The 14,363-nt window shown below is 61.3% G+C and overlaps 1 protein-coding gene across 3 annotated transcripts in view; it reads left to right on the top strand.

Annotated features, from left to right (window-relative positions):
* SBK1 (SH3 domain binding kinase 1) overlaps nt 1-14,064 on the top strand; it is a 47,256-nt gene extending 33,192 nt beyond the window's left edge. For all 3 annotated transcript variants that reach the window (XM_045072521.1, XM_045072520.1, XM_045072522.1), the window contains exons 2-4: nt 7,912-8,144; nt 9,441-9,643; nt 10,295-14,064. In XM_045072521.1, the coding sequence (XP_044928456.1) occupies nt 7,919-8,144; nt 9,441-9,643; nt 10,295-11,134 (1,269 nt within the window). In that variant the 5' untranslated portion in view covers nt 7,912-7,918 and the 3' untranslated portion in view covers nt 11,135-14,064. The remainder of the gene's footprint in view (nt 1-7,911; nt 8,145-9,440; nt 9,644-10,294) is intronic.
* Nucleotides 14,065-14,363: the final 299 nt, after the last annotated feature.

Below are 14,363 nucleotides of genomic sequence, written 5' to 3'. Positions count from 1 at the left end.
GTGCTGTCCTCGCCTGTGGTGCTGAAGATGGTGCGGGCAGAGGCCAAGAGTAGAGAAGACTTGAGGAGGGAAGTTTGGGGTTCAGTCCTTGTCTCTGCCCTTTCCTGGCTGAGTGGCCTGGAGCAGGCTGCTGAACCCCTCTAGGCCTTCTCTGTTACACAGGCGTGCCGTGAAGATGACAGCCCCAATGTGAAGCATTGGCATGTCGAGAAAATGAGTGGTGACTGACACGATACCAATCTAGGAACAATGACACGGAGTGGCCGGGCTTTTGGACACTGGAGTGATCATGCCTGGGTTTGAATCCCAGCTCTGCCATTTATGGGATGATCTTGGTCAAGGGACATGACTGCTCTGGGCCTCCGTTTCCTCATCATCTGTAAGTTGGGGCAAATAACAGGCCCCATGTCACAGGGTGTTGCAAGGCTTAGATAAGTTAATTTCTCCGAAGCCCTTGGCACACCTCGGGGATCCTCAGTGTTAGCAGTTCTGTCACTTTCCTCTCTCACACACCTGTGGCCTCTCGGTCCCCACCAGTGGCACTCCCAGCCACGCCCCCCTCTGCTGTGCTGCAGCTGGGCTGTGAGAGGCAGAGCACGCCCCACTGTGCAGAGGCCCTGGCCTGCAGCCCAGCCCAGCCACTGGCTTTCTGAGGGCAAATGGTACCTCACACAAGCCCCTGGGAAATTAACTGTGTGCCTGCAGGGGCCTGTTCCAGAGAACCAAGACAGAAAAAGTTACAACTCACCGAACACGTAAAGAATTATTTACCCAGCGTTTGTCACACCCTGGCTAAGCCCTAGGACTACCAAGGTGATTAAGGCATGAGGGTTGCTTTCGAGGACCTCTTGAGTTTCTTGCTGGATTGTCAATCCCCTTCAAAGCCCGTCTGTATGTCACTTCCTCCAGGAAGCCCAACGATCCCCTCGGTCTTGCCCTCCTTGGAAATGCTGGAGCCCTGACGTGGCATTTCTGGCCTTCTGGTTATCTGAGTCCTCATTTTGTCTGCCTTCCTAGTTCGTAGGTTCGTATCTTCTACCTGATGCATTGCTCTAACCCCCTCGCCCCATGCCAGCACCCAGCACAGTGCCCAGGCCTGAACAGACATACTTCTCTGGAATCTTTAGGTTGCAAGTTACATGAACTCAACTTAGAGTGGCTTAAGCCAAAAAGGAAGACGTATCGATGCATGAAACAAACGGTCAGGAGTATAATTGCTTTCAGTCCTGCCTGGATCCAGGTGCCCAGAGTTCCCAGAAATCCCTCCACCTTACAACTCTGCTTTTCTCCTCTGAGGTTTCGCTCTCCGCCAGGCTCCCCTTGCACCGTGGCCAAGCCGGCCCCCAGCAGCTCCAGACTCTGCCCTCCAGCATTGCATCCCAGGGACTGGGAGGCATCTCTTTCCCGATGGCTGAAGCCCAAGTCCTAGTTCTAGATCCCAGGGCGTCAGCTTTGGTCACAGGTCTCTGAACCTGCTGGCCAGCCCGGCTGCATCCGGCCTGCCCCGAAGCCTGGGTGGAGACAGTTCTCCTGAGACCTGTGGCCGGAGAGAGGGGCCATTCCCTGAAGAAAGGGAAGTTCATGCTGAGCAGGAAAAAGCACCACAGTCTGAATGCCTGAGCAAGGCAAGGCGTGGGTCAGATGTGGTCTTAAGACATGGATAAGGAGGCCTTAGAGGGAGAAGCTTGGAGGCAGGAAAGGGGGCTGAGGCTATCTGAAGCCGGCTTGGCCGAGTAGGCTGGGAGCATCACGATCCAGCCCCTCACTCTCCACAGAAGCAAAGTGGAGCAGCTCCCCCCGCCCCCGTCCCCACTCAGTACCTGAAACGATGCTTTTGTTTTATGGCTGCTTTGGTGACACGGCGTTTCATAAGATGAACCCAGAGCAGTGACCCAGCAAGCACCATCATCTGTTCGATGCACTCCTTCCAGGCCAGGGCTTGGTTAGAGCTAGTCTTGGGGTTTGCCTGCGCTAAGGGCACAGCACGGGTGCGGTGACCTGAGGAAGGGGACCTGCGCATGGGGACAGAGAATCTTAGACTTCCAGAATGAGAGTAAGAAAGGCCTGGCTGATGTCACTTGGTCCAGCCTCAACCCCCCACTGCTGATTCCCCAACAGAGGGACATCTAGGTCTCTGCTTTTCTACCCCCAGCGACTGAGAACGCATTTCCTCCTTGTCATGATGCGAGAACTGTCTCATTGTGCTGCTCTCTGCTTGGGTTTACCTTTAGGAGCCTCCGAGGACACTGTGCATAAGAGCATGGGACCTGAAGCCTGACAGCCTGAGTTCAGATCCAGCCTGGTTAGCCCATCAGTTCCTCTGTACCCCTTTCTGTAAGATGGAGTCATCAGAGTAGCACCTACCGCCCGGACTTGTGCTTGTTAAATCATTTAATCCATCATGGTTAGCCCAACACTTGGCATATGGAAACATTCAATAAGTATTTGCCAGTGTTCTTATTCTCCATGAGACAGGATAAGAGCAGGCTCCCCATCTTTACAGACTGGTCACCCCCTCCAGGCAGTTGGACACACAGAGGTTCAAATCCTAGCTCTTTGGCCTCCTGGCTACATAATCCTTGGATTAGACTAGTGCTAGCTGCTGTAACAAAGAAACCCCTCTACTCAGGAGCCCTAACCCAACGGTCATTTACTTCCGGGTTCCATAAGATGTAGAGTGGGCAACCTTCATCGGCAAGAGACTACCCACAGCCAGGCACCCAGGCTGCTCCTAGCTCCTAGCTCCACTCTCTTTGTTTGTTTGTTTAAGATTTATTTATTTCTTTGAGAGAGACTAAGCAGGGGGAGTGGCAGAAAGAGGGAGAAGCAGGCTCGCGGCTGAGCAGGGAGCCAGTTTGGGGCTCAGTCCCAGGACTCTGGGATCATGATCTGAGCTGAAGGCCCAGGCTTAACTCACTGAGCCACCCTGGCGCCCCTCCACTGTCTCTTTAGGACCCAGAGGCCTCTGTATCAGGCCCGCTTGTGGGAGGAGAGAAAAGAGAGAAACCCCGCCCACTCTGAAGAGGCCCCGCCCATCAGTGACTGCCATCATTTCTGCTCCCATTCTAGGGGGAAGCTGGTCACGTGGCCACACCTGGCTGCCAGGCGGGCGGGGGGGTGGGGAATAGACCTCGCTGCTCCTGCAACAGCTCTGCCTTATAAAAGAGGAAACACAAAGTTCTGATGGACAGTTGGCTATCTGTGCCAGAAGCATAGTAAATCGCCAACCTCCTGGGTCTCTGTGCTTCATCTATAAAGTAGAAAGCACCACTTGATCGTGGCAATGGACATTTACTAAAATCCTGGAATTGTGCCTACTATGGGTACATTTCATGGTGTGTACTAGGTTAAGCTGTTTGTTTAAAAAACGGGAGACATCTTGGCCTTCTTGGGATACTTACAAGGACTCAGCGAGTGAAATTTTGCCAGCCTGGCACTGTGTGTGTGTGTGTGTTATGGAAGGGAGGCACCAATGCATTGGGTGGTTATGCATATAAGAGAGACACCCTGCTCAAGCCACGTGCCAACAGGAAGTGGTAGGTGGTTGGGTCTTGCTTCTTGCTTGGGAAGCCCTCCCAGCATGTGGCGGAAGACCCAGCCCACAGGGCCACAGCCACAAGTACTGAGGGGAAGGCCAGGTGACACCCACCTCCTTCAGCAACAGAGGGGAAACCGAGGGCCTTCCTTGGGGCCAGTGAGGACACACACTCGAGGTGCAAGGCATGGGGGGGTCCCCCGGAACAACAAGGTCATCTTGAGTGTGGACCATGGACCATAGTGTTAACCACACAGGATGAGGGGGAGGGAAAGCAGTCAGGGGCCTCCACCAGCTGCTGCTGGAAAGGTCACAGTTACCCAAGTCCACAGCCACTCCTTCAAGGCGGATGAAGGTAAAATGTCTTAGATCAAGTTCCCGCTGGTACGTGCCCTCAAGCACTCGGCAAGCAACAGTGTCTTTCCTCTCTGGCCTCAAGTCCCTGCCTGGAAAGAAGTTGCTCTGTCCTCCCCATTGTGGGGATTAAGTGAGTTAATACAACACGGGAAGGGCCTGGACAGTGCCCGACACCCAGTCGGCTCTCCGCAGGAGTTTGGTGGATGCACAGGCAGCTTCAGCTCAGGCTTTGCTCTCTCCTGAGCCTCAGTTTCCCCACTTGGATACCCAGGGATCCAGATGGGACGTTCCCCCAACATTCTGGCTTGGGAAAACTGGTTAAGAGCGCCAACTTTGGAACCAAAGCCTTCTGACCTTGGGCGGGCTGTATGGGGCGCTCTGCCTCCTTCTCTTTCTCCCAAAATAGGGGTCATGAGAACACCTACCCACTAAATGGTGAACACGAGCCCATCCTCAGAGCAGGGCCCTACTTCAGGGTTAGCTGCTGCTGTTGTCACAGATGGGATTCTCCCTGCCGTAAAGGTGTGGTCCCCGAGGCCCAGACAAGGGACTTGCTCAAGGTCACCACTCAAAATTGGCGCGTAGCAGGATCAAGGGCAAGCCTGCTGAGCCCCGAGGCCTGTGCTGTTTCTGTCACTCCCCACTGTGCCTCTTAAGTCACATGCGTGGTAACTGGGTCAGAGGCAGTGTGTACCTGGGCCGTGACGCAGCGGCAGGGACGGCTGTGTGGATCGGTTCCTTGTCGCCCGCTGACGCCTTGCAGAGAACAGGCCTGAACGGAGAGGATGGTTGTGAAGGAGAGAGGGTCGGTGGTGAAGACCCCCAGTGCCGGGCCCTAGGAACTGAGGGGAGGGATGAGGGCAAGTTGGGTCAGAGGTAGCCCCTTCCCCCGGAGACCTCTTGGCTTGTTGACGGGGACAGACAGGGGACAACGCTGAGATCACCCCAAGACATTTCAGCAGGAACTCTCAGAGAGAGACAGACAGACCTGTGTGAATCCTGGGGCTCAGCAAAGGCAGGAGTCGGCACCTGGGGCAGCAGGGAAGGCTTCCTGGAGGAGTGGGGCCTGGGGACCGAGATCCAGAAGATTGCGGGTGGGTCAGCGGGAGGTCAAGGCGGGCAGCAGGACTGGCAGAGGAGAGGAGAGAGCAGCAGCGCAGGGTGGTGGTCAAACCGCGGGCTGGACCTGGATCGCAGGGGGCAAATGTGGGACCCAAACCCACCCCTGACGCAGGCTGGTGCCTACACAGTGCAGCTCTGAGGCCAAAGCAGCAGCAGAGCGAGCCACGCTCTCTTGGGGTGGGGCGAGAGGTAAGAAGAGCTTCTAGCGACTTGCAGCGGCCAGGCAGTCTCCCAGAGGACGCAGAAACGACCCCAAATGACGGACAGGGCCACAGCCCGAGGTGGGAGCATCGCACACGTGTGTGTGCATGTGCGTGCATGCCCGTGGCCAGCCCCGCGCGGCGGCCCTCCGGGAGGCCACACACCACGTCCTGGAGAAGTAGGTCAGCAGAGCAGCCCAGCAGTTTCTCCCCAGTGGGCAGGCAGAAGAGTTCAAGGCCAAGAGGGTGTGGACTCCTCGGAACCCCGGAGGGAGAGGCCTGCACTCTCCCCAGAAAGGGCCATCCCTGTCCCGGTCACATCAAAGCAGATCGCCTGCATTCCCTGGCTCAGAATTCTCCCCACCCGGGGAGCGGGAAGCCTGTGGGCATTCTGCAGAGGTTGGGACGGGTGACCCCTAACAGCACGGAAAGCAAGGAAAGACCATCATGGGCAGAGGCTGCCACTTTCGCCTAGTGGATGGCCGCAGTGAGAGGGACCCAGTACTGTCCGGTTAGAGCGGGCGGGGACTGCGCTGAGCGTTGGTGACAGGTGCCGCAGCCCGGTCGGGGGTGGAGGTCAGGGCAGCAGGACCCCGCGTCTGTGGGCCTGGCACCATCCCTCCCTCTGCTGGGGGGGGCGGGGGCGGCTAGGAAATGAGCCAGTCCAGGCCACAGACGCGCCCCGCTGAGGGCATTCGCGTGGCGTTTCCGACAGACTCGTGGCATATATTCAGAACGAAAGAATTCGGAAAGGCAAGGCAGTGGCTGTGGCGGGGGAAGGTTCTGTAGAACAGGGTTTGCTCTTGAACGGAGGGGAAGGGGGCTGAGTCGGGGGGAGCAGGATCCTGAGGCAGCAGAAGGGGCAGGAGCCAAATCAGAGGCGGGGAGGAGGGCCCTCTGCTCCCCCAGCCAGCGGGAGGACGCGCAGATGGAGCTCCGTTTGCGGCTGGGTGGGAGGCCAGGAAGTTCCCTCCTGATGTTCCTCCTCTCCGCGTGAAGTGGGAGGCTGCGTGGTGCCAACAGGGAAGGGGAAGGCAGAGGAGGAGAGCGGAGGGTTTGGGCCTGGAGGGGAGCCGCTGGGCCCGAGTGAGCACGCCCTGCTCACAGCCTCCTCGGGCCAGCCAGAAGGAACACAGATCCCACCACTGAGAGAGCACAGGCGCCTGGCCCTCACCGAGGGCTCACTGGGTACCGGGCACCCAGAGGTCCCCGGCCAAGTCTTTTAATAAGTCACAAGCCCATAGGGAGAAGGCACTCTTCTTTCCTTTTTATCGATGGAAAGCTAAGGCTGGGAAAGATGAAGGTGCTTGCCCAAGGCCATCCAGCCAGCAGGTGACAGAGCCGCATCCAACGCCAGGCCAGCTGGCTCAGAGTCTGCCTGCTCTCCGAGAGCCCGGGGCTGGCTCGCAGGGGTGGGGGCTGGGGGAGTGCTGGCTGAGTCACCTGGGATTGGAGGTAGGAGGGAGGGAGGTGAGGGCAGAGGCTTCTGGAGGATTCCTCACGGGCCTCTCCTGCCGTACACGCACAGACACGAGCGCACCTGCTCTGGAAGCCCGGCTCCCCGGCCCAACCCCCCCACCCCCACCGACAGACAAGAGATGCAGGCCCAGATGGGCACTTGCTGTCATCCCAGCCCTGGACTCTTCCCCCCAGCAGCTCTCTGCCCCCCAACACCATCTGGGGACAAAGTCAGTACCTCTGACGGGTGGATGGGGAGGGCCGGGGCTTGGCGGGACGGGCGCTCTGCCTTGTGTCTGGGACTGGGGTGGGGTGGGACAGGGCGGGGCCCTAGGGTTACGCCTGTAGCTGTGTGGACATGAGCGGGGGCGGGGGGGGGGTGTTGTCTGTGGCAGGGCAGAGGGGGAAGGCCGCCACGGGTGTAGCCCTATCAACACCGTTCTCCCAGAGTTGTCTGAAGAACTGGATACTGTGAGCCTGCCCTCGGACCTCACCTTCCCCACCCCCTGCCTTCCGTTCTCAAAAGCCTAGATCACCTTTTATAAGCATATATAATTCATGGGGTATTGTCACCCCTCTTGGAACGTAAGTCCCATGAGGATGGGATTCTCTTTTTATATCTATAAAAGATTTTATTTATTCATTTTTGAGAGAGAGAGAGAGAGAGAGAGAGAGAGCGCACACACATACAGGGTGGGGAGGGGCAGAGGGAGAAGCAGACTCCCCGCTGAGCAGGGGGCCTGACCGGGGCTGGGGGAGGGCTCCATCCCAGGACCCAGAGATCAACCAGAGCCAAAGGCAGACGCTGAGCCGACTGCGCCACCCGGGCACCCTGAGGGCGGAATCCTTACCTATTTGTGTAGTGTGGTGTCCCCACGGCTCTGAACAGCAAGCCCCTGGGGAACAGCAGGTGCAGATCAAGATCTACGAATAAGAGCACCCGTGTGAACTTGGTATATGGAGGGTCTTTGTGTGACATAAACACCTGATGCCATGTCTGAATGACAGCCGGAGACAGGCCAGTGGTACCAAGTGGGGACTGTGGGTGTCTCCCCCAGAGTGCTGGCTCAGGTCTGGCCTGAAGCTTTGGGGAAAAAGGAATGCAGCAGAGGTGCCTGTCGCCCCCTTGTGGTCATTTTGAGCCTGGCAGCCGGGGACCCTAGGTACTGGGGAAGAAGGTGGGTAGACCAGGGGGCCGCGGCTTGACATCACATTTCATGCCACCTCCCCCCGTAACAGGGAGAAGATGAGCGTGGGCTGCCCAGAGCCCGAACCACCCCGCTCCCTGCCCTGCTGTGGGCCAGGGACTGCCCCTGGGCTGGGTGCAGGCGTGCCCCTCCTCACTGAAGACATGCAGGCACTGACCCTCCGCACACTGGCTGCCAGTGATGTGACCAAGCACTACGAACTTGTCCGGGAGCTAGGCAAGGGCACCTACGGGAAGGTCGACCTCGTGGCCTACAAGGGCACAGGTGAGTATCTGCCGGGTGGCCGGCTTTGAAGCCTGGGCTGGGGACTTGTCTGGGGCTCTCGGTGCTCTCTTCAGGAGCCAGGAGGTCAGCAGGGAGACTGGTCCCGGCGGAGAGACATAGCCTGAGCAGCCCAGAGAGACCTGAGAGGGGGTACAGGGCCCAGGCTGGAGGGTGGGGTGCTTGGGGACAGCTGAGGGGCTGACCTGGGGACATCTGGAGCTCAGGAGAGAAGTCAGGGCTGACCCCAGGGAGGCAGACAGAGCTGAGAGTGGGTCCTTGGAAACAGGGCACCGTACTTAAGGAGGCGTGGGAGATGCCTCTGGGAGGTCATAGGCCATGTCCATTTCTCGGATGAAGACATTGAGACCTGGCGATCCAGTCACTCAGCTGAGGTCATACAGCTAGAGACGCTTTGAGCCAGGATGAGACCCATCTCCAGAAACTTCTCGCTCAGGAGCACGATGCCTTCCCCACACCAGACGCTCACAGCGGCACTCACAACCAGTTCCCACAGCTGCACACACCGGGGGTGGGGGGCTCTGTGCCAGCTGACAGCAGCTGGGGGAACTCTGGACATGGGGTTCCCTGAGCTTTGCCCCTTGCTCTCTGTGTGACCTTGGACAAGTGGCTTAACCTCTCTGTGCCTAGGTTCCTCCTCTGTAAAATAGGGTAGCATTTAGGCTCGCCCACCTCCTAGGGTCATTAGGAGGAGCGGTTTGTGAATGGTGAGTGCAGGGGGAGGGCCTGCGATTCATGTGTGCTCTGTGGACACGTGTGCCACACACAGTTTTGCACCCCCACGGGGTACAGATGGCCGCCCAAGAACAAAGGTGAGGACACAGGCCCAGGCACTCACCTTTCCCTGCCGAATTCCTTTTTATCATCCAGTTAGCAAACATTCATTGAGCAGCTGTGATGCACCACAGGGTCGTAGACACCGGGGAGAGGGCAACGAACAAGACCGAGATTCAGGAGGGTATGTCCGGGGGCAGGGGGCGGGGGGATCCACCAGATGAAAGAAGCGTGTTGAATGTCAGACAGAAAAGGAGAGCGTGGAGGAAGGAGCAGGCGGTCCTCACAGAGCTACGGGGCTGGGGCAGGAGACCCAGGCTGACCGCTGAGTCACTGCATGGCCTCCGGCAGGTCCTTTCCCCTCCCGGGGCCTCCGTTTCCTACCAGTAGGATGAGGACAGACCCCCACAGCCTCCAGGCGGGGGTAGGCGGACACAGGCAGGCCTAGGGGCACTGGGCGCAGGAACTCAGGGACCTTCACTGCTGTGGCTGCCTCCCCGTCAGGCACGAAAATGGCGCTGAAGTTTGTGAACAAGAGCAAGACGAAGCTGAAGAACTTCCTGCGGGAGGTGAGCATCACCAACAGCCTCTCCTCCAGCCCCTTCATCATCAAGGTCTTTGATGTGGTTTTTGAGACAGAGGACTGCTATGTCTTCGCCCAGGAGTACGCGCCCGCGGGGGACCTGTTCGACATCATCCCTCCTCAGGTACTTGGTGTGGTAGCCCAGGGATGGGAGAGGGCCTGCCCGCCGCCGGGGGCCGGGGGCCGACGGAGCCAGGCACTCCCAGGGCAATGGCAGGGGGACAGGATGAAGTCCAGCACCTATCTGGGGACAGCGGGGACACAAGAGGGGAGCCGAGACAGCGGGGCCACCAGTGGCTTCCCAGAGGAGGCGCCCCGGAGTGGGGGGAGGGTGCCAGAGGACTGTGCCTTTGGTGGGGGTCGGGGTGAGTCTGTGCCCGAGCCCAGGGGGGCGAGTGGTAAGGCCTGTCAGAGCCTTGACCCCATAAGGGAAGCGGCAAGCGGTGGCGCAGTGGCAGCGGACAGGGCTTGGTGAGACTGCGGGAGACGACGCTCAGGACCCTCCCCTGGGGGCAGGGACCAGGGAAGAGGGTGCGAGGTGACAAAGAGGGGACCAGGGGGGGAACAGGCGTACGGCCCGCCCCCGGCCCCCGCAGGATGGGCAGTGGCAGCAGCGGGTACTGACCGGCTGGAGGAGACAGCCAGGGACCGGAGGGGGGGTCGGGGGCCGCCGCGGGGTGCAGCTGGGGCAGCCGTCCCCATCCCCGTCCCCCCCCCCCCCGGAGCGCGGCTCCCCGCTCCAACGCAGTCCCCCAACCGCACTCCGGGCCGGCAGGTGGGGCTCCCCGAGGACACGGTGAAGCGCTGCGTGCAGCAGCTGGGCCTGGCCCTGGACTTCATGCACGGGCGGCAGCTGGTGCACCGCGACATCAAGCCCGAGAACGTGCTGCTGTTCGACCGCGAGTGCCGCCGCGTGAAGCTGGCCGACTTCGGCATGACGCGCCGCGTGGGCTGCCGCGTGAAGCGGGTCAGCGGCACCATCCCCTACACGGCGCCCGAGGTGTGCCAGGCGGGCCGCGCCGACGGCTTCGCGGTGGACACGGGCGTGGACGTGTGGGCCTTCGGCGTGCTCATCTTCTGCGTGCTCACCGGCAACTTCCCGTGGGAGGCGGCGTCGGGCGCGGACGCCTTCTTCGAGGAGTTCGTGCGCTGGCAGCGGGGCCGCCTGCCGGGGCTGCCGTCGCAGTGGCGCCGCTTCACCGAGCCCGCGCTGCGCATGTTCCAGCGCCTGCTGGCCCTGGAGCCCGAGCGCCGCGGCCCGGCCAAGGAGGTCTTCCGCTTCCTCAAGCACGAGCTCACGTCCGAGCTGCGGCGCCGGCCCTCGCACCGCGCGCGCAAGCCCCCCGGGGACCGGCCGCCCGCCGCCGGGCCGCTGCGCCTCGAGGCGCCCGGGCCGCTCAAGCGGACGGTGCTGACCGAGAGCGGCAGCGGCTCCCGGCCCGCGCCCCCCGCCGTCGGGCCCGCGCCCGCGCCCGTGCCGGTGCCCGTGCCCGTGCCCGTGCCCGTGCCCGAGGCCGGCCTGGCGCCCCCGGGGCCCCCCGGCAGGACCGACGGCCGCGCGGACAAGAGCAAGGGGCAGGTGGTGCTGGCCACGGCCATCGAGATCTGCGTCTGAGCCGCCTCCGCCGCCCTCGGGGCCGCGCGCCCTGCTCGCCCTGGGCCGGGCCGCCGGGAGCCGCCCTGGGCCCGCGCCCAGCCGTGGCGGGACGGGGCGGGGGCCGCGGCGAACCCCACCGCCCCCCACCCCTTCCGCGGCGGCGGGACGGAGGAGCGCCAGGCAGGGCGGGGCGGCGGGCCCGGGCGTCCGTGCGGGGCCGGTGCGGACTCAGCCACCGAAAGACCGCTTGCCCCGCCTGTGGGGCGGGGGCTTGGCCCTCGGGAGCCGAGCCCCGCAGACCCGCGGATTCAGAGGCCCCCCTCCTCCCCGACACCCGGAGCCAGGGAGCTTGCGGGCAGACTCCCCCCCCATACACACACACACCTCCCCGAACCCTGGAACCCCGACTAGTTGCTCCTGGCCCTTTGCAACCCCCCGGCAGACCGACCCGCAGTCCCACCGCGGGCCCTCCCTCCTGGCCGCCCCCACCCTGCGCCCTCCCCCCAATGCGCGCTCGGGCACAGAAGGGGACGGAAGTGTTGGGGCGGAGAAGCGCTGGCGGGGGGAGGGCGAGGAGCTGAGGGCAGGGGTGGTACCCAGCGGCGCCCGGCGCTTTCCTGGGACGCTGGAGCGGAGAGGCCAAGCCTCCTGCAAAATGTAGCAAATGCCTGGATGTGGCAAAACTGTGTGTGTGTGTGTGTGTGTGTGTGTGTGTGTGTGTGTGTGTGTGTGTCTGTGTGTGTGCGCGCGCGCAGGCATAGACCCCGAAGAATCCAGAGACCCCCACAACCCATTCCCCTGAGGTGAGGACACTGAGCCCAGAAGGAGGGCCGCACAGACCCCTGCGAGATGGAACCTGGAAGCCCTGTCCCCTCCACCCAAGGAATTGTCCTCCAGATTCGAGGAGGGGAGGGGAGGGCTGCCGGGGCGGGGCCGCGACCGCCCTGCGAACCCGAGTGCAGAGCCCAGGGGCCCGCCCAGCTTCCCCTGCTGGCCGCACCTTCACCAGGCCGGGGAACCTCAGACCCCCTCGACCCTCGCTCCCTGAGCCCAGACACAGTGACCTGGGCCAGGAGTGTCCCTGGGTTTCTGCTGGGGACCAACATGTCAACCCGGGGCTGCCCCCGTCCCCACATCTCCCAGGTTCCTGGTACTGGAGTGGGCCGCCGTGGGTGTGAGGGTGGAGGTCCATGGAAACCTGAGGGGTGAGTGTGTGAACAGGTGTGTGCATGGCGTGAGTGTGAGTCGATGCCCATGTTTGCGTGTAGTCTCGTGTGTTCAGCGACGGCATCCAGACGCCTCCAAAACTCCGCCTGGCCCCAGGATCCTCCCCAGGCAGCTGCCCGTGGGTGTCCACACCTGTGCGTCACCACGCGCCCCTCAGGGAATCTGGCCAGGAGGCACCCAACGGTGGGTTCAGGCCCCGAGGCAGCAAAACAGGAACCCAACCTCACCCAATGTTCCCTCGAGACCCCTGACCTCGCTGTGGAGGCCCGGGACCCCGCAATAACCTCGACATGGGTGAGGCCGCTCCTTCCACCTGGCAGGGGCCCAGCCGCCATCCCGGGCGCACCTGCCAGGGTCCTACCGGGGTTCTAGGCCATTGGAGGCGGCTCTCGGAGGAGCCTGGCTGACCAGAGAGGGCCCAACCTCCCTCTGGCCTGGAACCCGCCTCTCCACCCATCCCTCATTCCCACTGCGCATTAAGGGCTATGGGTCCCCCTGCCCTGCCTGGGTCCAGTTTACAAACAGTGTGCGGTGGCCCCAGGGCCTGGCCCCGCTCCCCTCCGTGTGCCCAGCCCTCTGGAGGCCCCCCCCTCTGCCGTGGGCCCTGGGGCCCTCCAGGTGCCAGGTAAGTAGCAATCCCTCTTCCCACAAGGGCCGAGTTTCAGAGAAGGGCCCCCCCGCCACTGCCCCCGGCCCCCCTGGAGCCCATCTGGGCCACCTCTCTCTCCCAGCCGTGACTTCTCCTTCTTTGCCTTAGGCCTCTCGACATCCTGTCTCTCCTGCAATAACTCGGACGCAAGATTCCAAGTAGATGTCCCTCACCGTGCGCCCTCTCTCTCTTTCTCTGTTAAGATCCTCTCTGGGAGTTTCTCCCTCATCGTAGTATCTAGAATGTTAGAGTTGGAAAGGGGACTGTAGTTAGTTAGCCCGGCCCCTACGTTCAGAGGCACAGGGAGGGGCAGCAATGGCCCGACGCCGGGAGCCGCCCCGAGCCAGGCCCGCTCCCTCGACGTCGGGCCGCCCGCCCCCCGCCGCTGCTGGTGCCCCCCTCTGCTAGTTGGGTTGGGACCCTTTGCCCCTTAGGAGAGGTGTTGGTCACAGACGTTTACCTCAGTTTATGTCACTGTCGAAGAAACAAATAGCAAAAAATTAATAATACCGTAGACACAAAGACTTAGAAGACAACACACAAAAAAAATCTTCCTCTTTTCGATTCTTCTGTGAAGGTGTGTGTGTGTGTGTGTGTGTGTCTCTCTCTCTCTCTCTCTCTCTCTGTCCCACCCGGGGCAGGCCGGGTCATCCCTGATCTCTGTCCCAGCCCCTGGGCCCCCACACTGCCCCTGCTCTTTGGTGCTTCCCAGAGGCCCCTCTGAGCTGGCCTGTGGGGTGTGGGGAGCCCCCTGGGCGGGAGGCAGGGCCACAGGTTAGCTAGAGGGCCTGCCATCAGGCCCACGGAGAGATCCCCAAGGCTGCCAATATTCCTTGAGCCCACGCTGTGGCCGGTGGGACCGTCTCGGTGGTTAGCATCAGCATCCGAGCCTGGCTCAGGGCCTGGGCAGAGCCCCAGTTCCCGAGCCCTAGCCCCTCATGTCCTGCCACCGCTACCCCATATGTTTGTAAATACTCTGGCATCCTTTGGCCCTGAGAAGGTTTTTAAATGTGTTATTTACTTCTCTAATGATGACAATTGCTATAAAATAAACAAAAGTCTAGAAAAATGACCGCGGGGTGGCTGTCTTATCTCAGATATATATGGGGGCACACAATGACTCTTGAGCTGAAAGCTTAACAGATTTTCTAAAGTGAGGTCTCCAGAGTCTGAGAGCAAGTTCCTCACGCCTCCTGGGGCCTGGAGGAGTCTGGAAGACAACAGGAAGGAGGACCAGGGTCTGGGAGGGAAGGGGCCACGGCTCGTCCCTGGCCCGGTGTCCAGCTTCAGACTGGGAAGACAGAAGCCAAAGCCCAGAGGAACGTAGTAAATCAGTAGCTGCTTTACCCGGTCACCGCCCAGCAAATACTT

Source organism: Mustela putorius, unplaced genomic scaffold (genome assembly GCF_011764305.1).
Source record: "Mustela putorius furo isolate JIRA1106 unplaced genomic scaffold, ASM1176430v1.1 tig00004039_pilon_pilon_pilon, whole genome shotgun sequence".
In the NCBI taxonomy this organism is placed as follows: Eukaryota; Metazoa; Chordata; class Mammalia; order Carnivora; family Mustelidae; genus Mustela; species Mustela putorius.
The sequence above is the reverse complement of the archived record's forward strand: the minus strand, read 5'-3'. Positions and strand labels throughout refer to the sequence as shown.